Source organism: Eschrichtius robustus, chromosome 3 (genome assembly GCF_028021215.1).
Source record: "Eschrichtius robustus isolate mEscRob2 chromosome 3, mEscRob2.pri, whole genome shotgun sequence".
In the NCBI taxonomy this organism is placed as follows: Eukaryota; Metazoa; Chordata; class Mammalia; order Artiodactyla; family Eschrichtiidae; genus Eschrichtius; species Eschrichtius robustus.
Window position 1 is genome coordinate 187,956,093 of NC_090826.1, and position 24,968 is coordinate 187,981,060.

Consider the following 24,968-nt stretch of genomic DNA (forward strand, 5'->3'; position numbering starts at 1 on the left):
TCTCCCACCTGCACAGCGGCCATTCCCATCTACTGGGAGATGGTTATTAGATGAAACAGATCAAGTTGAATTATTCTAAAACCCAAATGTCCCTTCTGGCAGGTGTTTGAAGAATTATCATTAATCTTATCTATACCAGCTCCATCCTCCCCACATCTTACTTATCAAAATCTTTACATTTTGGGGCTTCCCTGGTGGCGCAGTGGTTGAGGGTCTGCCTGCCGGTGCGGGGGACACGGGTTCGAGCCCTGGTCTGGGAGGATCCCACATGCCACGGAGCGGCTGGGCCCGTGAGCCACAATTGCTAGCCTGCGCGTCTGGAGCCTGTGCTCCGCAACAAGAGAGGCCGCGATGGTGGGGGGCCCGCGCACCACGATGAAGAGTGGTCCCCACTTGCCGCAACTAGGGAAAGCCCTCGCTCGGAAACGAAGACTCAACACAGTCATAAATAAAAAAAAAAAAAAAAAAAAAAAAAAACTTTACATTTTACTTTGCAAAATCCTTGCATTTTTTCCTTTCTTCTTCTTCTTCTTTTTTTTTTTGGATTTCTATAAGGCTTTTTTTTCCAGTTTTAATATTTTTTTACTGAAGTGTAGTTGATTTACAATGTTGTGTTAATTTCTGCTGTACAGCAAAGTGATTCAGTTATACATATATATACATTCTTTCTTTTTTATATTCTTCCATTATGGTTTATCATAGGATATTGATGAATGGATAAAGAAGATGTGACACACACACACACACACACACACACACAATGGAATACTACTCAGCCATAAAAAAGAACACAGTAATGCCATTTGCAACAACATGGATACAACTAGAGATTATCATACTAAGTGAAGTAAGTCAGAAAGAGAAAGACAAATACCATATGATATCACTTATATGTGGAATCTAAAATCTGACACAAATGAACCTATCTATGAAACAGAAACAGACCCACAGACATAGAAAACAGACTGGTGGTTGCCAAGGGGGAGGGGGTTGGGGGAGGGATGGAGTGGGAGTTTGAGGTTAGCAGATGTAACCTTTTATATATAGAATAGATAAACAACAAGGTTCTACTGTATAGCACAGGGAACTATATTCAGTGTCCTATGATAAACCTTCATTCTATTTATTGATTGCCTATCTGGTGCCAAACACTGCTATTTGGAGCACAAAGGGTCCCCCTGGAGCTTAGACTCACTAGTGCAAACAGATGCTAATCAGCTGATTCCACAAATAGACATGAAATCGCACCAGTGACCCAGGGCTGGAAGGACCCAGGAGTGAGCTAAGAGAGATCGACAGCTCTTGGGCACCAGCCTCTCCCAGGTGGCCTTTTAACCTTCACCGGCTTGGGTGCTCCCTACAAGTGTTCCCTCCTTGGCACCGACGAAGAGGATTCCTGCTGCAGCCACAGGCTGTTTGCACCTACGAGGCGTGTGTAGTGCATTCGTGGCTGTGCACTATCCATCCCCCTCCCCTCCACCCTGGTCTCCTTCATGTGGATCTTCTTCCTGGTCATCCCCTGCGGGACACGGACGGTGTGAGCAGCCTGCCCATCTCCTGCACCACACAGGTGGATACACCCCCCTCTGTGAGCTGTTCTGTGTGGCTGGAGGGGCTGGAACAGAAGACGTGGGTGCCCACGAGGCTCTGGGCTCCTTGAAAACCAGGTCCTTAGACCTGAAGCGCACAGCCAGTGCTCAGTAAATACTGGCTGAATTAATTGAAAATAAAATGTGTACATTTTCCCACTGTGTGTATTGTAGGGAGAGGCAGGCTGGCAGACGGCTCATTTGCAATACGAGGTACGCAAGGGATGTCTGAGTCCTGATCTCCTCGTGGATGGGTCCAGGTAGGGGGACACACAGGAGAGATCTCGTCCCTGGGGAGAAGTCACCCCAGCACACCCGCCCCGGGTCCCAGGACTCTTACCTGGGAAGTCGGCTGACGGGTAGGGGTCCTTCACCTCATTGACATTGGATTCAAACTCATCGATCTTCAGCTGGAGGAAGGAACACGATGAAGGTGAAAATCCAAGCTGTGGTCCCCACCTAATGTGCATCGACTGGAGGGCCGTGCGGGTGTCAGCTCACCTAAGCCTCCCTGTGGCTCGGGGCGGGGTGAGGCAGTGGGTGCTATTACGTCATTCCCGTCTTACAAAGGAGAAGCCAGGCCCAGAAAGGTCAGCCAGGCCGCCCAAGCTACCAGGACCCCAGCCCGTCTGAGCCTGAGCCCCTCACCCCTGCTTAGTTCTCGAGAAGAGAGTGGATTTCCCCAGGCCAGGACCCCTGCTCTGGGGGCCAGTTCCTGTCCCTCTGAGCTCTGCTTCCTTGGCTCCAGGAAGGCTGAGCAGGGCCAGGCTGACAGGCGGGGCAGGGCTAGAAAGGGGGGGGGGGGGAGGGGGAGGCTGGTCTGGGCAGCTCTGTGGGGAGGGGGACACCCTGACTGGGGTGGAAAGCTGGGACTCAAAGGAAGTCTGGTTCCTGGATCGGGGCGTCTGTGTCCTCAGTGCAAAGGATTCCCTGAGACGGAGCTGGTGCCCTCAGCTGGCTGGTGCCCTCAGCTGGCTGATACCCAGGTAGACAGCCCCTCTCCTGCCTCCCCCTGCCCCCCAGCACCCTAAGGCACCAGGCGAACAGGGGACTCTCAGAGGCCCCTCCCTGTGTGGCCCCTGAGAGCGCCCCCGTGACGGGCTCACCTTGGCCGTGGTGGGGATGCCCTCCCCCTTGGGTTTCTGCTCCAGCTTCTTGGCCACTGTCGACTTCTCCTCCTCTGACTTGTCTGGGAGCCCCCTGGGTTGGAACACCAAGAAAGCCCAAAGTGGAGGCCCAACTGGAAGGTTCTGGGGGACGCGCCCAGCCTGAGGACACTGCAGGCTGACCCCGCCCACGGGCCGGGCGCATCGCATCCTCCCTCCGCAACGAGGGAGCAGGACGGGCGGTCCGCCCGCCCGCCCGCGGCCGCGCAAGCTCAGCGTCAGCCAGGCCCAGGGGCCGAGGCCGCAGAGGGTTAAACAGCAAACTCTCAGGTGCCAGAGGCTCAGCAGAGGGAAGGGACTCCCTCCAGGAAGGCTGGTGACAGGGAGGAGGCCCAGCCTGCCTGCCGACTTGCCTCCAGCCCTGCCCCGGGGACCTCAGAGACTCAGCCATCAGCTGCTGGGGCAGGCGTCACAGTGGTTTGGCCTCTGCTCCTCAGGGAGCCCCTTGCCCAGAGCGGGCGGAGCCCTGCGGGTCCCTCCTGCTGGGCGCGCCCCACTCACTTGGACATCTTCCTGCGTCTCCGCTCCTCAGCCTTGGCTTTCTGGGCCGAAGTCAGGCTCTCCGCCTCCGCCAGGTTGTCTACCGCGATGGCCAGGAAGACGTTGAGCAGGATGTCTGGGGCGGCCCGCTAAGGAGCTCGGGCAGTGGGGAGGGACGCCTCTGGGGGTGGGCTTGGCAGGACCTGCCTCCTCCCGTGCTCCAGGCTCCCCATCTTTCTGGGACTGATTCCTCCCACCTGTCACCAGTCACCCTGTGTTTCTCTAACCTCCCGCTGGAAGGAAGTGTCCTACAGCTATACCCGCACTGCTACCTGCTGTGTCCCACCTCTCCACCCCAGCAGAAGGCCTGGGCACCTTGACCCCGCTTTACGCCCAAGCCCCCTCCCCAGGCTCTTTTCTGTGCCCTGCGTCTGGGGGGATACAGTTGCCGCAGACGAACAGGATGATGAAATAGATGCAGACGAGCACCCCGGGATAGGTCGGGCCGCCGTAGGCCAAGATCCCGTTGTACATCACGGAATTCCAGTCCTCACCTGTCAGCACCTGGAAGGGGAGGGAGGGTGGGCGACACAGAGGAACTTGAGGGTCTTCTCTGGAGGCTGCATTGTCCAAAAGTCCCCTTCCAACTCTGCCCCCAGACCTGTCCTCTCTCTTCATCCACGGCCCAGGGTGAAAGTCCCTGCTCTCCTGAACCTCTTCCGGGGGTCGAAAGCCTTATCGTTGGCTCTTCGGGGCCAACGAGCTTGATTGTGGCATCAAGGCTTCCACGAGCTCTGTTCCTAAGGCCCAGGCTTAGCTGTGTTGCCCACACTGGACCCCCTGCCTTTCCAGCCCCCAGAAAGAGTGCGAAATGTCAGGTGCCTTAAAAGGCAGGATGCCCGACCAGCCAGTGGGGTGAATGGAAGAACAAGGGTGACACCATGTGTAGGGCCGGCCGGTTGCCACAACTGCCCTTCCCACTGGCAATACCGCGGTGGCGTCCCTGAGTACTGGCCCGACAGAGAGGAACGTGTGTCCGCTCTGCGCTCAGGCAGCTCGTTCCGGAGGCCAGCCGTGGCTTTAGTGAGCGGTGGCCAAGCCATGTCCCCGCAGTGGGAAGTAGTTTGTGATCCTCTGGGGCTTTTGCAGCCTTTGGGAGGGACAGCCCACCTTGTCTGACCTTGCGCTCAGAGATTCTAGTAGCACATGGGAGAGAAAGCTCCCTGCCCACCCAACTCCTTCACTCATTAACTGCTGCCCTACTGTGGGCCAGGGCTCTGCTGGGCGAAGGGACGAAGACACACAGGACACACTGGGCACAGCGCCCAGCCTCCAGAGCGTGGAGGAGACAGGCAACTATAGCCTGGAGGGGATGCGGGGGCCCGGAGGGCGACGTCAGATCAGGGAAGGCTTCCTGGAGGAGGTGATGCCCGATCTCCAGTGGCAGGCAGCGGGCTTTAGCCTACCTGGAAGACGCTGATGAGGGCCTGCGGGAAGTTGTCGAAGTTGCTGCGCCGCACCTCGGTGTCCTCAAAGTCGTACCTGCCCCCGAAGAGCTGCATGCCCAGGAGGGCGAAGATGATGATGAAGAGGAAGAGCAGCAGCAGCAGGGAGGCGATGGAGCGGATGGAGTTGAGCAGCGAGGCCACCAGGTTGCTCAGAGACGTCCAGTACCTGGAGGAGACGGGCAGCCCCCACCGGCGTCCCTGCAGTCGGGGCGGCTTGGGGGAGGCTGGGGGCTGGTGGGATGCGGGGGGCCGGCAGGGCTGCCTGGATCCGGGCTGCACACCCAGCTTCCCTCCGCCAGAGCACAGATCTTGGTCTGTCATTTCATTCTGTTAGTAGGACGGCCGTTTAGCTGCTGGTGCCACCACTAGACTCTGAACCCCATGGGGGTGAGGACCACTCCTTCCCATGCAGCCCCAGCCCAGGCGGCCGTCCCACCACTGCCCCCTTCTCTGCTCTCCTTCCTCACCCCCCTTCTCCTCCTCCCCTTCCATCTTCCTTTCCTCCCTCCTGCTCCCAGGCTCTTCTTTTCCCCTTTCTTCCCTCTTTTCCGCACCACAGACAACGGTGAGAGGTAAGAAGACAGGAGAGGCCCGAGGTGGAAGGGGGAAGGCGCTTTCTCCTGCAGAGGCGCAGGCTGGGGCAGTGCGGGCAGGCGGGCGCTCACTTGGTGATCTTGAAGATCCTGAGGAGGCGGATGCAGCGCAGCACGGAGATGCCGAGGGGCGTCATGGCTCCCGACTCCACCAGCAGGATCTCCAGGAGGCCACTGCACACCACGAAGCAGTCGAAGCGGTTGAAGATGGACATGAAGTACTGGCGCAGGCCCAGCCCGTACATCTTCATCAGCATCTCCACCGTGAACAGGGCCAGCAGCACCCGGTTGGCGACGTCTGCAGGGTGGGCCACGCAGCTCAGGGTCACTCTCCTCCCTGCCCTGCCTGCCTTGGCCAAGCCCTCCACCCTGGACACCCTCCCTGCATTTTCAGGGCATCTTCCTTTCCCTGCCCTCCAGATCCAGGAAAACCTGGTGAATTTTCACCACTGAAGGGACACAATCTAGATTTCTAAAAAACTAAACGACCCTGTGTTCAGCAGGTCCACCCTCCTCACTCCACCGATCAACCCGTGAGCATTTTAACCCCATTTCCCTGATCTCCCAGAAGCACTGACACTGTTGATCAGCCTCTTGCTTTTTTTTTTTTTTCAACTGGCAGGATCTGAGTTCCCTGACCAGGGATCGAACCCGTGCCTCCTGCAGTGGAAGTGCAGAGTCCTAACCGCTGGACCACCAGGGAAGTCCCCTCTTGCTTTTTTCAAATGTTCTCTTTCCTTGGCTTCCAGGGCGCCACATCCTTCTGCATTTCTCCTGCTTCTCCTGTTTCTCCTGCACCGTCTCTGCAGACGCACCCCTACCTCACCCCTGAGTGTTGGACTTGAGCTGTGCACACGAGTACACACCATCCTCTGGGGATCTGGTGATGTCTTCTAAGACCACAGTTTCGATTGCCATGCCTGCCAATGACTCCGGATTTTGACTCTTCAACCCAGACTTCTCCACTTGAGTCCCAGACCTACTTTCCATCTGTCTCCTCAACATCTCACTGGGATGTCTCAGAGGCACCTCAAACTCAACATGCTCAAATCTAAGCTGATAGGTACTGCCCGTCCTCCCCCATCCCCCCAAAATACGTGATCACTGACTGTCTTCCCCATCTCAGCAAGTGGCACTACCATCCATCTATCTGCATAGGCCAGGAACCTCAAATTCATCTCTGACTCCTCTTGTTGGGCACTGTTCACATCTTGTCCACATTTTGGTCATTGACAGTGCATTGACAATGCTTGGCACATTCAAGGGGCTCTCAGGAAGATTGGTTGCAAGGAATAAATGGATGGATGGATGGATGCAGGAATGGATGCATGGATGGATGAATGGATGGATAGATAGATGAATGGGTGGATGGATGGATGCATGGATGGATAGATGCTTGCCTGGATGGATGGATGGATGAATAGATGGATGGATGGATGGATGGATGCAGGAATGGATGCATGGATGGATAGATAGATGAATGGGTGGATGGATGCATGCATGAATGAAGGAATGGATGCATGGATGGATAGATGCATGCCTGGATGGATGGATGGATGAACAGATGGATGGACGAATGGGTGGATGGATGGATGCATGCATGAATGCATCTGATCTGTAGCATTGTTTCCTATCTCCTTTCCATAGAAGAAGACAATCTTCTTTTCTATTTTCCTTCTTTTATCTCTTTCATTATTCTATTTTATTTTAGGCCACACTGTGTGGCTTGTGGGATCTTAGTTCCCTGACCAGGGACTGAACCCAGGCCACAGCAGTGAAAGCGCTGAGTCCTAACTGCTGGACCGCCAGGGAATTCCCTCTTGCATCATTTTAAACATAGTGTCTTCCTACTATCCAACCTCCCCTCCTCTGTAATCCTCCTCTTGTTACCTTATATTTACCTCCACTGTTGCCCTCCCTATATTGACCTGACATCACTTATCAATATCTGTCTTTTCTTCTGGCTCAGGAAGCTCCTTGGTGGCAAGAGAGGTACATTCCTCCTCCGTGTGCCCTGCGTTCTTTTCTGGGCCTTACACAGAGTATGTTTGTAATACATAGCTGGTGAAAGATTGCTGTTTCTGGAGTAGAACTTGAACTTGGATGCATGAAGTGCTCAATTACTGGTCATCTGTACGTCCAGTGTCTGTATTTGTGATAATTTTCCCAGACATCTGGTGAGCACCTGGAACGTCCCCAACTTGTTGCTGTTATTGTCCCTGGTAATGCCACGAGGAAAAGGGTACCACTGCCTAGAATTTCTAGAAAACAGTGTCAACATCTAACTGACTTCTTCTGCAAAACCTGAGGTGCCATTGGCCAGCATTGACCATCAGCCGCGTGTCTCACCTTGCAGGTGGGTCAACCAGAGAGGTTGGTGGTGGTGCTCCGAGGCAATCGACAGGGTGTTGAGGGCGACGATCAGGATGACCAGCCAGTAGAAGACCCTGGACTTCACCGCATCGTGGCACTTCCAGCGGAAGACGCGGTTCCACTGCCTCCAGTGTCGGCTGAGAAGGTGGGGGACGGGGCTGAGGCTGGGCTACTCCAGCCCCTCCCCAAGGCCGCCTTCAGGCCGCTCCAGCCACACTTAGTCTCACCACCCACTCCCTCCTCCAGCCGCGTGAGAGGGCCAAGGACGTGAGCTGCAGAGACAGATTGCAAATCTTGCCGCTTACAGCAAATGTCTTCACCTTTCAAAGGAGAATAGTGATGATGTCGACCTCGGAGGGAATTAGAGACAATGCCCGGCACAGAGTAGGGCTCCATGCGTCTCCACCTTAATTAAAGCAACACTGGCATGCCCCGTTTTGCCCGTCATAAAGGCAATTCTTTAACAAATTGGTCGTATCTGGTGTAGGGGAGGGTACGCAGAAAGGCACCTCCACTATCAGATCGACCTTTGTGCAGCATTTGCCAAGGTTAGAACCTGCACGCCCTTTGACCCAGCAAGCCTGTTTCTAGGGATCTGCCCGGCAGAAACGTTCACCCTTATGCACAACGGTTCCCCGTGGCACTGTGTGTATTGCCCCAAACTGGACAGATTACGTAAACAGACTACAACGTATGCACACTGTGGAATATTTTACATTCAAAGATACATCAAAAGACGGTGTGTGAGCTATCACACCTTGCAAAGATGTGGAGGGACCTTAAATGCACGTCACTAAGTAAAAAAAGCCGATCTGAGAAGACCACACACTGTGTGAGTCCAATTACACGACGTTCTGGGAAAGGCAAGACTGTGGAGACAGGAAGATCAGTGGTTGGTTGCCAGGGGTGGGAGGTGGGGTGTGAACAGGCAGAAACAGAGGATTTTTAGGGCAGCGAAAATACCCTATATGATACTATAACGGTGGGTACGCGTAATTATACGTTTGCCCAAACCCACAGAACGTCCAACACCAAGAGTGCGCCCCAACGTAAACTATGCACGTGGGGTGACGATACAGGTTCATCAGTTGTAACAAATGGACCACCTGCTGGGGATGTTGATGGTGGGGGGCGCTGGGCGTGGCTGGGGGAGGGGCAGGTGGGCAATCTCGGCACCTTCGGCTCAATTTTGCTGTGAATCTGAAACCGCTCTGAAAAAAGAAAGTCTTAGAAAAAAAAAAAAAAAAAAAAGGTTTGTGTCTGTATAAAGTTGCCCTCAATAGAAAATTCTAAATTTAAAACGTCAGTTACTGGTTTATGTGTGGATCATATTCATTTATCCAACGAGCCCTCCTGTGTGCTGGGCACTGTGTTTGCTTCTGAGGTGACAGTGGTTAATATGAGAAACCTGATCGTGTAAAAAGTGAAAACAAAACCAAAAAAAACTGGGGTGCGTGTGTGCGTGTAAGAGAAATGAAAGCGAACAAGAGGCTTCAGAGGGATACAAATCTAACCGTTACCATGGTTACCCCTTTGAAGGGCAGAGAAGGCCTTCATCTTTTCTTTGATGTATTTCTCTATTGTTGGATCTTTCAAAACCACAGTCATGTGTGAATTTGGAAAAGGAAGCAGCCAGTCAGACAAAACACACGGTCCTCTCCAGCTTCCTGTCTCCAGCCCCCTGCCCGCAATGCTCATGGGGCTCACAGGCTAACTCCCCGTTCTGGAGCGGAGCTTTCCAGGACTAATTACCCCACCGGCTCCCAGTTTCTTCCTTACGTGGTGAGTAAATAGGTCATCTGCCCAGCGCCCTCCAACTGCGCTAAGGGAAAGCGACCCAAAAGCCACCTAGGGCGGTGACCGGGGTCTAACTACATGTCTCAGGGAGCTGCGGGCTGGGAGGACCCGCAGCTGGGCAGATACTCACATAAACTGGATGACTTTGTTCAAGCCTGCGATTTCGTACAGGCTCTCTGTGTCCGAGCCACCTTCATCCAAAGCCAGCTTCCCTGGGGACAGACAGGTACAGTTGGCCAGGCTTCCGGGCCCCTCTGGGCTGGACACACCTGGAAAGGGCCCGCTGACTGGGGACACCTGTGACAGCGACCCTGGGTGGGCCTGGACCCCTCCCTCTGCGCTTTCCTGAGCCCTAGAGAGCCCGCATCGGCAGGGAGGGCGGGTCACCAAGGGGCAGTGCAGCACTTTGGTACTTTGTGCTCCGGGAGGGACCAGGGCACACCAGGCCGCCTCCATTGCAAGGTGTCAGGCTAGCCCTCTAGGGGCCGGGTTTTCTTATCTGCAAAGTGGTGATGCCGTTCCTGCCCGATGGGCCCCCTGGGGCTGCAGCGGTGGGGGGGTGGGGCGGGTAGGGTGTGGAGGTGCCCCTGTGGGAGCTGACCGCGAGGGCAGCTCTGGGGGGGGCCTGCCGACCTCGGCCCGTGGCTCCAACCTTCTCTCAAGTCGTCCACATCCATGACCTCGCCCTGCGTGATCCAGCTCAGGTAGCCCCGGAGGTCCTCGTCCAGCTGCTGCTTCTCCCGCAGCTTCTGGAAGGTTCCCCTGGACTTGGCCTTCTCCCGCTCCTTGGTGAATTCCCTGCAGTGGAGCAGGGGAGGGGGAGGAAGAACGCAGTGGGAAGGATGGAGCTTCCTGGGGCGAGGGAGCCCCTTCTGCGCTGGACGTGCCCCCCCTGGCCCAGTGTTGCCTGGGGTCCGGGGCCCTTTAGGGAGGCTGAGGGGCGGCCCTCTCTGCCATCACCAGCCCCGCCCTCCAGGGCCCCCACCTCGTTCCTTCTTCTCCTCCCGTCTCATTTCTCCCGCCTTGTCTTGGGTGACCTTGGACATACGGGTTAATGACATGACTGTCCATTGCCCTAACAGAATTGCCATGGACCCTCCGATTTTCCGTGCTGCCCTGACCCTTTAGGCTGCCTGAGGAATTTAGCTCTGCTTACAGACTTAAGGCCCTGGGGGACCTGCTCCTGGGCAGCACTGGAAGGAAAGGACCCGAGGGTCAGCGAGGGCTCAGAGCAGCAGAGGGAGCCCTCGGCCCCAAGCAGGGTGAGGAGGGGAATCCAGCCCCGTCCTCACTGGGCTCTGAGGGGTGGCCTGGGGGCGGCAGGGTCGGCTCGCACCGCCTGCACCCTCAGCACTGCCCAGGGCAGGGTCCAGGAGGGGCTCTTGACCGTTTTGTGCCCTGGCCCCTTTGGGGGTCCCGTGAACCTATGGGCCGCTCCTCAGAACAACGCTGTAAAATGCTCCAAATGAAACCATAGCTTGACAAAGGAACCGATGTGTTAAAACATAGCTGTTGAACTATAAAGTGGTGATAAAGTAATATATATGCTTCTTTATTGAATCATTAACTAGCAAGATCAGCCGCAGTCTAATAACTGTCATAATTTTGAAGTAGTAATATTTGCAACACCTGTGATATGACAAGGGATTCCTGCTGGGACAAGTCGTGGGCAGAGCTGGTACCACTTCATGAAAGGAAGCGCTGCATCTCAGTTAGACTCGAAAAAATAAAGGCAAGTTCTTCCTATTTTAGTCCATGGACCCCCTGAATTCTATGTCCAGAGTGCCTGGAGGGAAGCTCCTGCGGTGGGTGATGGCAAGGCACAAAGGGGCTGATGGCCACTTCCAGGCTGCCCACCGTAGCTGGGTGGAGCCGTCACAGAGAAATAATGACCATGAGTACTTAGCACTTCTGATGTGCTGGCCTCCATTCTAAGTACTTTATAGGTATTAACTCATTTAATCCTCCCAACAGCCCTGTGAAACAGGCACTGAAATTATTCGTATGTGACAGATGTGGCTCATGAGGCACAGAGAGGTTAGGTAATTAGTCAAAGGTCACACAGCCACCAAGCAGTAGTGCAAGGGTTTAAACTTGGGCCTCTTGCTCCAGAGTCTGTGTGCTTAGCCCGAAGGCCATGCTCAGTGCCGAGTATTCAGCCCAAGCACCTCCAGGGAGAGGAGGCTGGGGTCTCAGGGGCTTCACGTGGACAGAAGGAAGCGAGGATGGGAGAGGGCTTGAGGAGAAGGGAGAAAGGTGAAGACTGGAGGGGCTCCTGCCTGCATCTGTTCTCTTCCTGGCTAAGAAAGGGGACCCAGGGATGAGCGGGGGTTCTAAGCCACGTCTCCCTGCCCACTTCCTTCCCTCCTCCCCCTCCCCCTCCTTTCCCCGCCCCCCCCCCCCTTCTTCCTCCCCTCTCTCCCAGCTGTCTTTGAGCCCCTTACCCGCTCAGGACGCCCAGCACCAAGTTGAGGATGAAGAAGGAGCCCAGCAGGATCAGGGTGACAAAGTAGATCCAGGGCCACTCGTTCCCAATGGCATCGTTGACCTGGTCCAGACGCAGGTGTGAGCCCCATCCCCGACGTGAGGGCTTAGGCCCCCTTGTCAAGCTGGCCCACGCACCGCACCCGACCCCGGGGGCAAGAAGAGAGGCCATCTGGGTCCAGAGAGGGAGCCTCTTCTAGCCTGAGGGCCTGGGACTGGGCCTTGCTGATGGCTGCCTGGCCGGTGGGACTGACCCCTGCCTCCCTCCAGCCCCCGGGCTCCCTGCCTGACCCTGTCATGCCGGCCACCTCCAGTCGGCCTCTTTACAACCGAGATTTCTCACAGTGGAAGAAGCACTAAAAAGCCTTGGCCCGCGCTTGGCCGGCTCCTTCAGGAAGCACGTCTGTGACCCTGGAGGAAGCGCCAGCATCTCTGAGCATCGTTCCATCTGCCCCCTGAGCTGATGTGTGAGCTCCCTCCTCACAGGCTGGTCACGGGCGAAACAACACGCGTGACCGTCCTTTGAAACGTTTAATAATCGGCTCCCATAATCCGAGTTTACGAGAGCTACTCACACTAATCCTTTACATTTGCAAAGCATTTGATGGGTTTACAATCGTCCCCCATAGGCAGTGTCACCCCGCGGCTGAGCTCCGGGCTTGGAGCCGGATGGTTAGAGGTCAATTCTTGGCCGTGTCGCTCACTAGTCCAACAGCGGCCAAGTTACCGAACGTCTCTGAGCCTCGGTTTCCTTATCCGGAAAATGGGATCAATGCCTCCCATTGTTGGAGGATCAAAAAAGAAATGCAACCTAACTCTCGTAACACCGAACAAGTAACCTTCTCCAGCAAGAGAACTTCTACAGCACTATGTGCCCGCACTGTGGTAATTCAGTTAATGCCCCACTAACCATCATAACTACCCTATGATGGAGCTAGTATTTTCATTTTATAGACGAGGAACCTGATATCCAATCACATTTTTATGGGAAAGCAATCTTGCCCAGCAGCAAGAAGAGAGACTCAAAGGGCCCTTCCTTCCTCAGGAAATCTGACATTCCAGGCCATCAGGAGCAAGTCACTCACAGCCAGGCTTAGGGACAAGTTAGGAGATGAGACCAGAACCCGCAGAGCTCCTGGTTTCCATCCCTCACCTGCTCTTGGGGCTGTGGACCCAGGTGGTACCTCGGCCTCCTCCAAGGATGCTAGGACACACACCTGAGGCCCAGAAGGGCTCCCCGGGGAGGGGCGAGGAGAAGCAGCAGACCCTCAGCCTGGGACTGGCAGGCCCCACCCGCTCCCGGCGAGCCTGTGTTGGGGAGACAGCCGGCGGGCTCGGGCCCAGACCCACCCAGTAGAGGACGTCGGTCCAGCCCTCCATGGTGATGCACTGGTACACGGTGAGCATGGAGAAGCCGAAGTTGTCGAAGTGGGTGATGCCGTGGTTGGGGCCTGGCCAGCCGCCCCGGCACTCGCTGCCGTTGATGGTGCAGGGGCGCCCTGAACCCGTCCGGGCACAGGGCGACGGCTTCTCGTTCTCCACCGTGGCCACGATGTCTGTGGGCAGGCGAGGGTGGTAAGCACCGGCGAAGGGGCAGCAAGGGGGCAGCAGGGTGCGGGTCTCAACATCAGGTTAAAGTCGGGGAGGCGGCCTTGCTGGGAGAGTGTGGTGCAGACCATGGGGAGCTGGGCTGAGGGCACGGATATGGATATGGATACGGCTACAAGGATACGGACAGGGATACAGGCGTCTGCAGGCAGGAGCTCAGGCCCAGGGCCTCAGCGGAGGTGCGGCTTCTATGGACTACACCTGATGAAGCAGATGTGACGTATCGTTTGTCCCCACAGAGCTTTGTAAAAGGAGGCAGCAGCCCGGCAGGGGCGGAGGTGTGGGCCGGGCCTCACGCTCCGACTTGAGAGCTCTGTCTGGGATACAGAAGTGGGGACGCGCCCCGATGCTGGGACGCGCTGGACAGACATGCAGACTGGGGGTGGGTCTGCTCTTAGGGGGCGTCCCCAGCAGGCCTTAGCATCCAGGGAGCCCCTGAATGGTGCTCTTATTGTCTCTAAAGCCTGCAATTTGGATGACATCTGGGTCCCCTTTTCCCCTGGGTAGGTTTGGTCTCCTTTTGTGTTCAGAGAGGTCAGATCGTGAGAGATGGAGTGGCCTTCCTTAACCATGTTACCATGGGGCTCAATCCTCAGGAGATGGGACGGGGGGCACAGACGGTCCTGAGCTTGGTGTGTGGTCCCCAGCCCCACGAAGCTGGGTAGCCCCCATCCCAGAGGGGCTTGGTGGCGCTACTGGTCAGCACTGGTCAAGAACTCGTGTGAACACCAGGCGAGACCCTCGAATTTCGTTTGAAGATTGTGCTAGAAAGCCCCCTCCTCTCTGTCCTGGTAATGCCTATGAGAGGATGGAGATTTTTATGGGGGCAGGAGGAGGCTGAGACGGGGCCGATTAGGAACAGGACCAGCGAAAACGCTGTGAGAGCTGTCGTTGGAGCTGGGTTGCCTGTCCCCTTGGGGGAGCGCAGGGAAGTGGGGAGGGTCCCCCGAGACTCTGCAGGTCTCCGCCGCCGAGTTAGAGGCTCGTCCTAACAGAGGTCACCACTGTCTTGTGCCGGGTCCTGTCCCCACATCCCCAGTGTCAGCGGCACTCAGCCCGGGGAGGCTGAGGACCAGCAAACCGCTGCCACCTGAGAGCAGGGACCCAGGAGTGTGGTCCATCCTTTCATAAAAATGCCCAGACTCTATGTGCCCCCTCGTTTCACATTCTTTGAACAGATGTAGGGGCGGAGTTTTCCAGATCCCACGTGACATGTGATGTCGCAACAGACCGAATGCCGCGATGGGAGAACTCGGCCGACATCCACTAAGCCAGGTCAGTAAAGAGTTCCAGAGAACATGTAAAACGGTACCACTCTTCTCGCCAAACATTTTTGGTTTGGTTTGGGAAAATAAAGTTATTTTTCAATAATTTTTTTCAACTTTGAAAAAAGTATATTATTTATGTTAGTATGTAAGTGGTCTATTACTGTTCTTTTTAAAACGAATTAATAAATGAATACTATGACATTTTTCTCGGTTTTCATTCCTAACACCGTACACATCAACAGACAAAATCTATATAAACAAAAACTCTTTGGGACCCTCAATAATTTTGAAGAGTGCAAAGGGGTCCTTTTTTTTTTTTTAATTAAAAATTTTTTTTTGGCCACACGGCACGCAGGATCTTAGTTCCCTGACCAGGGATTGAACCCACGCCCTCGGCAGTAAAAACGTGGGGTCTTAACCACTGGACCACCAGGGAAATCCCCCAAAGGGGTCCTGAGAGCAAGCAGTTTGAGAGATGCTGGCTTAGAAGGTGTAGCTCAAGATCATCCAGGCCCCAAGGTAGCTTATCTCTGACCACGGGCCATTTGGCCTTCCGGTGCTTTCTGAGTCCTATTCAGACCCCACCCTGTGGGCCCTGGACTAAAGCTAAGACTCCAGCTACAAGGCAAGTACAGACAGAAATTCGGGCTGATCTTGAGCCTACATCTCAATCCACAAGCGGCCAGAAAGCCTAAGGACACCAGCCTTATCTGGGGCAGGGGTGCTTCAGAGCAAGAACCTGACCGCTCACTCCCCTTGCCCCCTGACCCCAGCAGAGCTGTTTCCCCCCCAATCTCCCTTGTCCGGGAGAAACCCATCCCCAAGGTCAGCGGGTGGCGGAAGCAACGACCTAGTCCTGGGGCTTCTCCACGGCTGGGTGAATCCCCCTCCCGAGATGTCCCCAGACCTTCCCGACAGCCCGGCCCGGGAGGCTCACCCGTCCCGATGAAGTAGCAGGTCTTGTGCATCTTGCCCTTGAACAGCTCCAGCCCGATGATGGCGTAGATGGTGACCATGAAGAGCACAAGCAGGGCGATGTGGAACAGGGGCAACATGGCCTTGAAGATGGAGTTGAGGACCACCTGCAGGCCTGCGGGGCGCGAGGGCAGGGGGAGAAGGAGGACTTAGCCCCCCTCTTGGTCTCCTGGCCCTCCCTCGGAGCCTCTGGGACACCAAGGTAGGAGGGGGCCCAGAGCTGGGGCGAGGGGGAGGGGCTGTGCCACCCACTGGGCACCCCGGACACCAGCCGGAGCGGTCTGAGCACGCGGAAGGCCCTCAGAGCCTTGACGTCCAAGCCCGCGCCTTTGCTGCTCATGGGGGCCGTGTTGCTCTGGATGATGTTGACCTGCTCCAGAATCACGGTGAAGACCCTGAGGAGGACAAGAGGGAGAGAAGACGGCCCCGCGGTCAGCTAAGCCTCTGCCCCAGGGGGCAGGGGCCCTGTGTCCCATCCATGCTCAAGGTACCAGTGGAAAGACTGGGGGGAGGCAGGAAGGTACAGTTCATCAGCCCCCAGCTCTAGTCTGGTGACGCCCGTCTCGGGGATTTTAGAAAAAATCCTGAGACCATGTTCAGGCTCAGTAAGAAGAGTGTTGGGTCCATTTGTGATGGCCCCTCTGGGTCCTGAAGGGGGCTGAGATGCTGGTGCCACGGGCAGCTACGGTCAGGCCCGGGGGCCGAGCACACCCCGTGGTGGGTGGTGGGTTCCAGCAGCCCTACACTTGCGGTCGGAGGAAGGGGGAACGCGGAGGAGAGAGCCCAGAGCTGGTTCTCCCTCGGGCTCTCCTTCCCTGCATTTCCGCCAAAGCCCCTTTATGGTCCTTCCTGCTCTCAGTTTACTCAGATTGCCATTATCCTTTGAGGTCTATCTCAGGTCCTTCTTTATGAATCCTTCTGTTGACATCTGGGCCCCCCTGGGCTGCACCGCGTGTGAAACAACGGTGCGCTGTGTGGCCTTGTTCTACACAGACTCGTGGCCTCCAGCCAGGCAGTCCGTCAAGGGCAGAGGCTGATTCACAGAGTTCTCTTTTCCCTGTTGCGCCTAAAGCAGCACTGGGCAATTAGTAGACAAGCAACATAATTTTCATTGAGTGGAAGGGCAGCCTAGTGGTTAAGAGAGCAGCCTCTGGAGCAAGAGTGCCTTGGTTTAAATCCTGGCACTGCCACTGGCTGGCTGTGTGACTTTGGGTGAGTTGCTTGACTTCTCTGTGCCTCACCTTCCTTAAATGGAGAAAATAAGAGGATTATTGGGAGAATCAAATGAGATGGTACATGTAAAGCACATAGTAAGTGTATGATAAACGCTGCTGTTATAATTAGGGCATGGCTACCAAATCTTATGTTATGGGCTCAACCATGTTCCCCCCACTCCAAGTTCATATGTTGAAGCCCTAACTTGTGGGGCCTCAGAATGTGGCAGTATTTGGAAATAGGACCTTTGAAGCGGTGATTCAGTGAAAATGAGGCTGTTCAGGCGGGCCCTAATTCAATCAGACTGGTGTCCTTGGAAGAAGAGGGAATTTGGGCACACACCAAGGGTGCGTGTGGATGGAGGAAAGACCACGTGGGGACACAGCGAGAAGGTGGCCGTCAGCAAGCCAAGGAGGGAGGCCTCAGGAGAATCCAGACCTGGCCACACCTTGATCTTGGACTTCCAGCCTCCAGAACAGTCAGAAAATACATTTTTGTGGTCTCAGCCCCCCAGTCTGTGGCATCTTGTTATGGCAGCCCAAGCAGGCTCATACAGGTTATTAAACGTCTGTTCTCATGGACCCAAATAACAGGTGCTCAACACAGGTCCACGGAATAAACGCATAGATGATAATAAAGCGTGAGAAATTTATGAATGTCCAGAAACTGCTGGGCACTGATACCACTCACACGTTTCCAATTTTGTGTGAAGAGAATAAGGAGGGAATTCCCTGGTGGCGCAGTGGTTAAGAATCCACCTGCCAATGCAGGGGACACGGGTTCGAGCCCTGGTCTGGGAAGATCCCACATGCCGCGGAACACCTGAGCTCATGTGCCACAACTACTGAGCCTGCGCTCTAGAGCCCGCGTGCCACAACTACTGAGCCCATGTGCCACAACTACTGAAGCCCGCGCACCTAGAGCCCGTGCTCCGCAACAAGAGAAGCCACTGCAATGAGAAGCCCGCGCACTGCAACGAAGAGTAGCCCCCGCTCGCCGCAACTAGAGAAAGCCCGCGTGCAGCAACGAAGACCCAACGCAGCCAAAAATAAATAAATAAATAAATAAATAAATAAATAAATTTATTAAATAAAAAAGAGAGAGAGAGAGAGAATGAGGAGACTGGCGGTGCCTGGCTGGGGAGTGTGTGACCCGTGGGCGCCCCCGCTGCCCCCGGCCCACACCCCTGCACTGCTGCACCTGCCTCCGGGCCCTCGGGCAGCCCGCTGCGCTCAACCCCACCCCGCCCAGGCCTCACTCACCCCAGGAAGACGATGACGAAGTCCAGCACGTTCCAGCCGCTGCGCAGGTAGGCGTCCTGGTGGAACAGGAAGCCGTAGGCGATGATCTTCATGGCGGCCTCAATGGAGAAGATGATGAGGAAGAAGTACTCCAGCTTCTCCTGCGGGGCGAGGCAGTCACACCACGGCTCCCCTACCTCCGCACTCTGCCCCTGCCGCTCTGCGGCCTGATCCACACGTGTCCCCCGCCGCCAGCTCCCTCCCTCCCGCAGGTGGTCCCTCCCCAGGGGGCCACACAAGGCAATGCCGGCTGCCTCTGCCATTTTGTGTCCCTCCTCCCACTTTGTCTTCTTAGCTGATCCCTAGCTGAAAATGCCACATATATTTCCATCTGGTTCATCTCCTATCTTACTCACTACAGTATAAACTTCATGAGGTGTGGGGATTTGTGTTGTTTTTTTTTTTAATGACTTCACCTCTCAGGCCTAGAACTGGACGAATAAATGAACGGTCAGGGCAGCCCCCAGAGTGAAGGCCCCCAGATGGCTCCTGTTTGGGCGGCTTTCTCCTCCCTCATCCTGAGGACTCACACACAGTAGGAGGCGGGGGGCATTCCTCGGGACTCCAGCTGGGCCTGCCTGGCTGGTCAGGGTCTTACCTCTCATGCACTTTTCTGTAACCCCCCGGCCCACCCCAGCTGCCCACACCCGCTGCGGCCTCTGCAGGCAGCCACTTAAAGGGCACGAGTACCATCACGCCGGTGGGTGTCGGGGGTCACTGTGCCTGGACGAGGCCCCACAGGTCGGAGGCCAAGGGATTCGGCTTAGTGCCCCCTGCAGAAGGCCTTGCCGACTCCTCCAGGCCCTCCCCTGTAGGCCGGCTCTCTCAGCCCCCCTTCCTGGCCCGGTCACCCTTCCCTGTCCTCTGGGCCCAGGAGAGAGCTATTTCTGAAGAAGCAGGTCACTCTGTCAGAGCTCCAGGCTGACACCGCTGTCCTTGCAGCCATCCCAGCCAGGCTGGCGGCTTCTGAGAGCTCTGCACACGCGCCCTCACCAGCAACCCCCCTCCCCAAGCCCGCCCCGCCCCGGACCGGGCTGCAGCCCTGCAGGATCACAGGAGCGCGTAGAGAGAACTGGACCACCGTCCTCTGGATCTCACAACCCAAGCCCGTGTCACCGTCAGTCACCCACACCCACCCCAGAAAGCCCGCCACCACTGGGCCAGCACACTACGGAGCCATCGCTGTATTGGGGTCACCCCGCTAGTGACCTGGGAGAGAATTTACTTTAACTTCCGAGTGGGTAGATGTGGAAAGCAAGGGAAGAGGTTGCCAACGGCTCATTGCTATGGATCTGGTCCCAGGATCCTCCCAACTTGGTATTCAGAGCAGTTTCCTGAAAGCAAGATCTCCCTTTGTATGTTGAGGGGAAAACTGAGGCATATATGGGCTAAGCCTGCTTTCCTTAACCTGGACCCTAATTCCTTCCACCAACTTGTAATTCCAAAGCTTTCTCCTTCCTCCAGAAAATGGTAAGGTAGGGTTAGAATGCAAAGCAGCACCGTTCCATTCAAGGGCCTGTGTAGGGCCGCCGGTGGGAATTGGGGCAATCGCTCCGCGGAGAAGCCCTGCCGAGGGCGTCCGGGCGGCCCCTGCGAGGGGGTGGGTGCAGCATGGCCACGGCAGGGCTGGGGGGGTGGTCCATTCCCCCGCAGGGCAGGCTGCCCGGGAGGCAGACACAGCATTAGGAGAGAGGCAGGAGGAGTAGAGTGAAGCTGAGTCAGTGTTTAAATGCCCACGTGGCTGCCACCCCAGGGGCAAGGCAGAAATGGGCTTGAGGGGAGGGGAAACAGGGCCCAAAATAGTTGCCGTGCTCACAGGCCAGGCGGCCGGCCATGCACCCGGGAGGGCTGCCCACACCTGCCCCTGCCTGTCCTGCTGCCGCCTGGCTCCCAGGGAGCTTGTCGAGGGCCATGGGGTCCCTCAGGCTCCGCGGCCCGATAGCACCCCCGGCCCGACCCTGGAGCACCTGGAATTACAGCACTCTGCGTGGGAGCCCTGCGTGCGCACACCCCATCCCCCCGCCCTAGGAGAGGCAGGGGGACGTGTTCCTCCCTGTGTCACAGAAACTGTGCCACCGATGTCACACTGGGTGGCCCCCGAGCCCCTCCGGCCTGGGCCCTTTCCCTGGATGCCGTGGGCAGCGCTGGCTGTCTGTCCAAGATCCACGTCATCAGCCTTCCCAACCCCCCACCCTCCCATCCCCGCTTCCTGAGGCGCCCCCCTCCAGCGGGCAGAGAGAAGCAGGGGGTCTCTGGCATAGGGGTTCTCTCAGCAGCTCTGTTTCTTCGGGTGAGTTCCTAAGCCTCCGCGAACCTCAGTTTCCTCGTCTGTAAAACAGAGATGGCGATTGCTCCCTGCCGGAACCAGAGGAGGACAGGAGACCGTCGTGTGGGAGCGTCCGCCTCGCCGGGCCCCTCCCGACACTCGGGGGGTGACAGCCTTTCCGCACCGCGTGCGCTGGTTCTCGCGGACCTGGGGTCCGAGGTCTTGTCTGGGCTCCGTCCGGCCCACCTCTAAGCCGACCAAGCACTCCCTGCCCCGGAGCCCGCTCTTCCGAGGGGTCTCTGTCTTGGCCAATGGCACTGAGTTGCCCAGTGGGGACACCTGGGGTCTTTCTGGACCCCTCCCGTTGCTCTGCCCTGGGCACCTCCACCCACCCAGCCCAGGCCTTTCTGCTCCCTAACATTTGCTGGATCCGCCTGCACTCTGCACCGGCTGGCCTGTCCCCCAAACTCGCACAGCCTGTGTCCCCACGCCTCCCCAGCCTGCACGACCCCCTGGCAGCCCCCGTGTGATGTCCAGGCCCCAGCTCTCCCGCTGCCCCGGTCCCGGCGCCCCTGCTCACAGCGGCCACTCTGCCTGTGTCCCCAGGTCCGTCACCCAGCAGACCTCTCATCTGCCCAGACCCCTGAGCCCCCAGGGCGAGCTCCTCCTGTGTGTGCCGCAGTCCCCGTACCACTGTGCGGCTCTCCACCACCCTCCGCCAAACTGCAGCCCCCCGAGACCACGAGCGGGGGCCCCAGGAGCGGGGGTCCCCCTGGTTTCTCTGCCACAGGACAGAAGAGGTGACGTTCCCCAATTGGCAATGGGAGTTGTGCGGGGGCCAGGGGCACCCGCGGGCAGCTTCCCTGAGTCTCTGTTGGTGGTGGCTAAGGGGAGGCTTGTGGCGGGACTCCCCCAGCCCACCAGGCAATTCCGATGTTCACCCTGGGCACGGCTCCCCTCCCACCCCCAAAGATCTCTGGGGCTCAGGGCTTTCGCCCTTGCTGTTCCCTCTGCCTGGAAGGTCCTTCGCAGATAGCCCCACGGCTGCTGTCTTCTTTCTTTAGGACCCCAACTCCAAAGTTGCCACTGAGGCCCTCCGGACCCCTCCTCCCCTCCCCCAGCTGTCTTTTTCCCCTGCCTGGGTTCTTTGTCAGCAGCTGTCACTGCTTGCCATGCTCTGTTTCTCTCCTTCCTTTGACTGCCCCCCCCACCCCCCGACCTGAATGTAGAGTCCAGAGCCTTTGCTGTGTCACCTGCGTCTAGAACCACGCCGGCCACGTGGGTGTCTGATGTGTCAGTGTCCCTGGCGCTGGTCCACTGTCATCACCCTGGGATGAGCGACGTAGAGGCTCTGAGAAGCAGCACTTGGGAACCATCAGAGCGACGTGCCACAACCTCCAAGCACGTGGGTGGATCACAGACCAACGTGGGCTGTGAGTCCCACACGGCACAGGCTGTGACATGGTCCCGCGTGGGAGGACAGCTAGTCAGCCCACGGCTGGATGAGATTTAACAGCAACAAACCGGTCTTTCCTCACAGATTGTCTGCGGAGCTCTGCTCTGGGGTACACACTACTGCCTGGCACACAGTAGGTGCTCCAGAAATGTTTGTTGAACGAATACACAACGGAAATTTAACCTCTGCCGCCACATACCTCAAAAGCAGGTGTGGCCTCGCGATCTCTATTCCTGAGAAGGGACGCTAGACCCCAGGCTCTGGCTCCAGAGCAGGGAAGACACGCCTGCCCCGGCCCCCCTGGCCCCCCGACCTCGAGGGAGGACCATAAGCCTGTCTGTCTCTGAGGCGAGGGCTCCGATACCAGCTCCCTAGAAGGAAGGACCTTAATTACCAAACGTCCCTCCACAGACAGGCCTCTCACTGGGCCCCTGGGGCCACGCTTGGCCGGAGGTGGGCCTGGTACGTGACCCTGACCCACAGGCCTTGCACCTGCTTCTGGGGGCGCTGGAGCCAGACCCTCCCAAAGTCCTGGGCTGAAAGCAGCAGGACTCAGGCTGCATCCCCCCCCCTCTCACTGCCTCTATTTTCGGGCTGCGTCCTCCCTCTCCAAGGGTCAGCTACCCTGGCCCGACTGCTCACCCGCCCTGGCAGGCCCCGGGCTCTGTGGGGAGGGGGTGGGAGTGGGCTGGGCTCCCTCCAGGGGGCCTGCGCGGCCTCAGTCTCCCTGTCTGACTGCAGAGGGGCCGCATTCCTGCCCCACGCACTGGGGCTTGCCCGACCGCTGGTCGGGGCAGGGCTGCAGAGTCGCCACAGGCAGCTGTGGTCACAGGTCCTGGGAAGGCGGCCGACCCATCCCAGGGCTGAGGCTCCTTCCTTAGGGTCAAGGCACTGGGACCTGTTAGGGCACAAATCTTACTGGGGGGGGACGGGGGTGGCATTCCACTCTATTTGTTAACTCTTTAAGGCACGTCTGCTTCAATGAGCCAAAGTGGATTTGGCTGAGGGACGGGGAGCTGGTGCTTGTAGGGGGGTGGCCCGTGGTGGTCCTCACAGCCAGCGCTCGGAGCAGGCTGGCGCGCACTGCTGCCACGAGATGCTTTTACAAGTCAGTGCCTGTTTCCCTCCTGGAGTCATCCCCTGTCTCGCCCCTTAAGCAGATGCTGGGCCCTCTGCCTCGGGAGAGGTTTGGAGGCAGGTCCCGGATGGTGGTTTCCTGAGGCCCGACCCTGGTGTGGGAGGCATGGTGGAGGCGTCTCCCCAGCAAAACAGAGACTCACCCCAGGGTTTGGAGGTTCAAGGGTAGATCGACCTTGGGCCTGCTTCCTCATAGCACCCTGAAGATGTGGCTGGGTCTGGGAGAGGGCCCTGAGGACCCCCGAGAAAGCAGGGTCCAGGCTTGCCAAGGACTCCTGCTTCCTGAACTTCCTGAACGTGGAGACAGCGGACGGTGGCCTGGGGAACCATATGGCCAGAACAACATGGCCTCGGCCCGGCTGGACAGGGCCCTACAGCCCCTGCTTCTTGGTGCTGCCTGAGACCCGGGGCTGGGGCAGCAGGATGACCAGAGAACAACCCTGACTGAAGTTCTCTCCATCCCAGAGGGATGTGGGCTTAGGACCCAAACAAAGTTGGTTTCTAGGAATAAAGATGGTACTTCTTGGGCACCCCAGTGGTGGGCTGAGCTTCACCCCTACTCTGCTGCTTTTCCTACGTGCAGCTGAGGGAGGTGGGGCTTGGAGGGGAGTGGGGCTCCGGCCCACCTGCCCCGACTCAGCCAACAGCGTCTCGGGGAAGCCGGCCTGGCATCCTGTGACCGCGCCACCCACAAGTGTCCCAGGCCCTGGCATCTGTCTCCATGACCACCTCAGCCTCCAGGTCTGGAAAATGACCTGTTGGAGTGAGGGAAGTGGCTATATTTATCCCGATGAACTCTCACCCAAATGGATGGGGTCTGAGCGGGCTTCTCCACCACCCTGCCTTCCCCTTCTCTTCCCGCAAGGGGAACCAGCTCCCACGGGTCCGGGCGGGTCAGGCGTGTGGGGCAGTCCAGACAAGGGAGCCAGCAGAGCTGAGGGTCACAGAGGAGGGGCCTCTTCGCCTGGGGTGGGGTGGTGATGGCGGAGGAGGGAAAGCGGGGAGCCCACCTGGGAGAGGGCGGGAGATGGTACTGTCTTGGGTAATCGTGGTGGCAACAGCTCTGGGTCACTAAGCTTGTGTGCCAGGCCCTGTTCTAGCCACACACACACACAGTTCATCCTCACAGGGACCCTGAAGGGGGGCACTCTTACCCCCAGTTAACAGATGAGGAAACTGAACCACAGAGAGGTTAAGTAATTTCTCCAGGATTGCTTCTGAGTGGCAGGGCCATAATGTGAATCCAGGGTCCGTGGCCTCAACCACGCCGTGCTGGGAGGGGGAGAAGGGGCACCCAGGGACCCCTGGAGGGGCTCATCGGATCCTGTCCCTCGCCCCCCAGGCCTGGGCTCAGAGGGGCTTGGCTGTGGGCTAGGAGCACTGTGAGGGCAGAGAGGGGACAGCACGGCCGCCTACCCAGCCACCCCGTGTGCCTGCCAGACACTCGTCACCATGACGGTCCTGGGAGGGCAGTCCCCTGCTCGCCCAGGCACGGAGGAGGGCTCTGGGGCTCACGGCCTGGAGAAAGCTGCCACCAAAGTCAGCCAGAGGCGCTGTGGCTGATTGAAGGCCCGTGCTTTGCCAGGGCTCCCCGAGACCGACCGGCTTGGGCCAAGTGCTCAGGGCGTCTCTGAAGGCTTTGTTCGTCCACCGCCTCAGTGCCTACGCGGTGCCTGGGGTGAGGGGTGCGGGTGAGGGTGGGGGACTCTGAGTCCCCTGGGTGGGAGAGGGCAGGCTCTGAGCAGGGCCTGA

The 24,968-nt window shown here is 57.5% G+C and overlaps 1 protein-coding gene across 1 annotated transcript in view; it reads right to left on the bottom strand.

Moving 5' to 3' along the window:
* Window positions 1-24,968, bottom strand: part of CACNA1S (calcium voltage-gated channel subunit alpha1 S) — a 61,967-nt gene that overhangs the window by 29,222 nt on the left and 7,777 nt on the right. The window contains exons 3-16 of the mRNA XM_068538580.1: window positions 18,319-18,458; window positions 16,094-16,236; window positions 15,804-15,956; window positions 13,341-13,546; window positions 11,951-12,054; window positions 10,159-10,304; window positions 9,637-9,718; window positions 7,686-7,846; window positions 5,409-5,634; window positions 4,702-4,909; window positions 3,679-3,799; window positions 3,257-3,371; window positions 2,696-2,789; window positions 1,930-1,999 (exon numbers count right to left, since the gene is read on the bottom strand). Coding sequence (XP_068394681.1) covers window positions 1,930-1,999; window positions 2,696-2,789; window positions 3,257-3,371; window positions 3,679-3,799; window positions 4,702-4,909; window positions 5,409-5,634; window positions 7,686-7,846; window positions 9,637-9,718; window positions 10,159-10,304; window positions 11,951-12,054; window positions 13,341-13,546; window positions 15,804-15,956; window positions 16,094-16,236; window positions 18,319-18,458 — 1,969 coding nt within the window. The remainder of the gene's footprint in view (window positions 1-1,929; window positions 2,000-2,695; window positions 2,790-3,256; window positions 3,372-3,678; window positions 3,800-4,701; window positions 4,910-5,408; window positions 5,635-7,685; window positions 7,847-9,636; window positions 9,719-10,158; window positions 10,305-11,950; window positions 12,055-13,340; window positions 13,547-15,803; window positions 15,957-16,093; window positions 16,237-18,318; window positions 18,459-24,968) is intronic.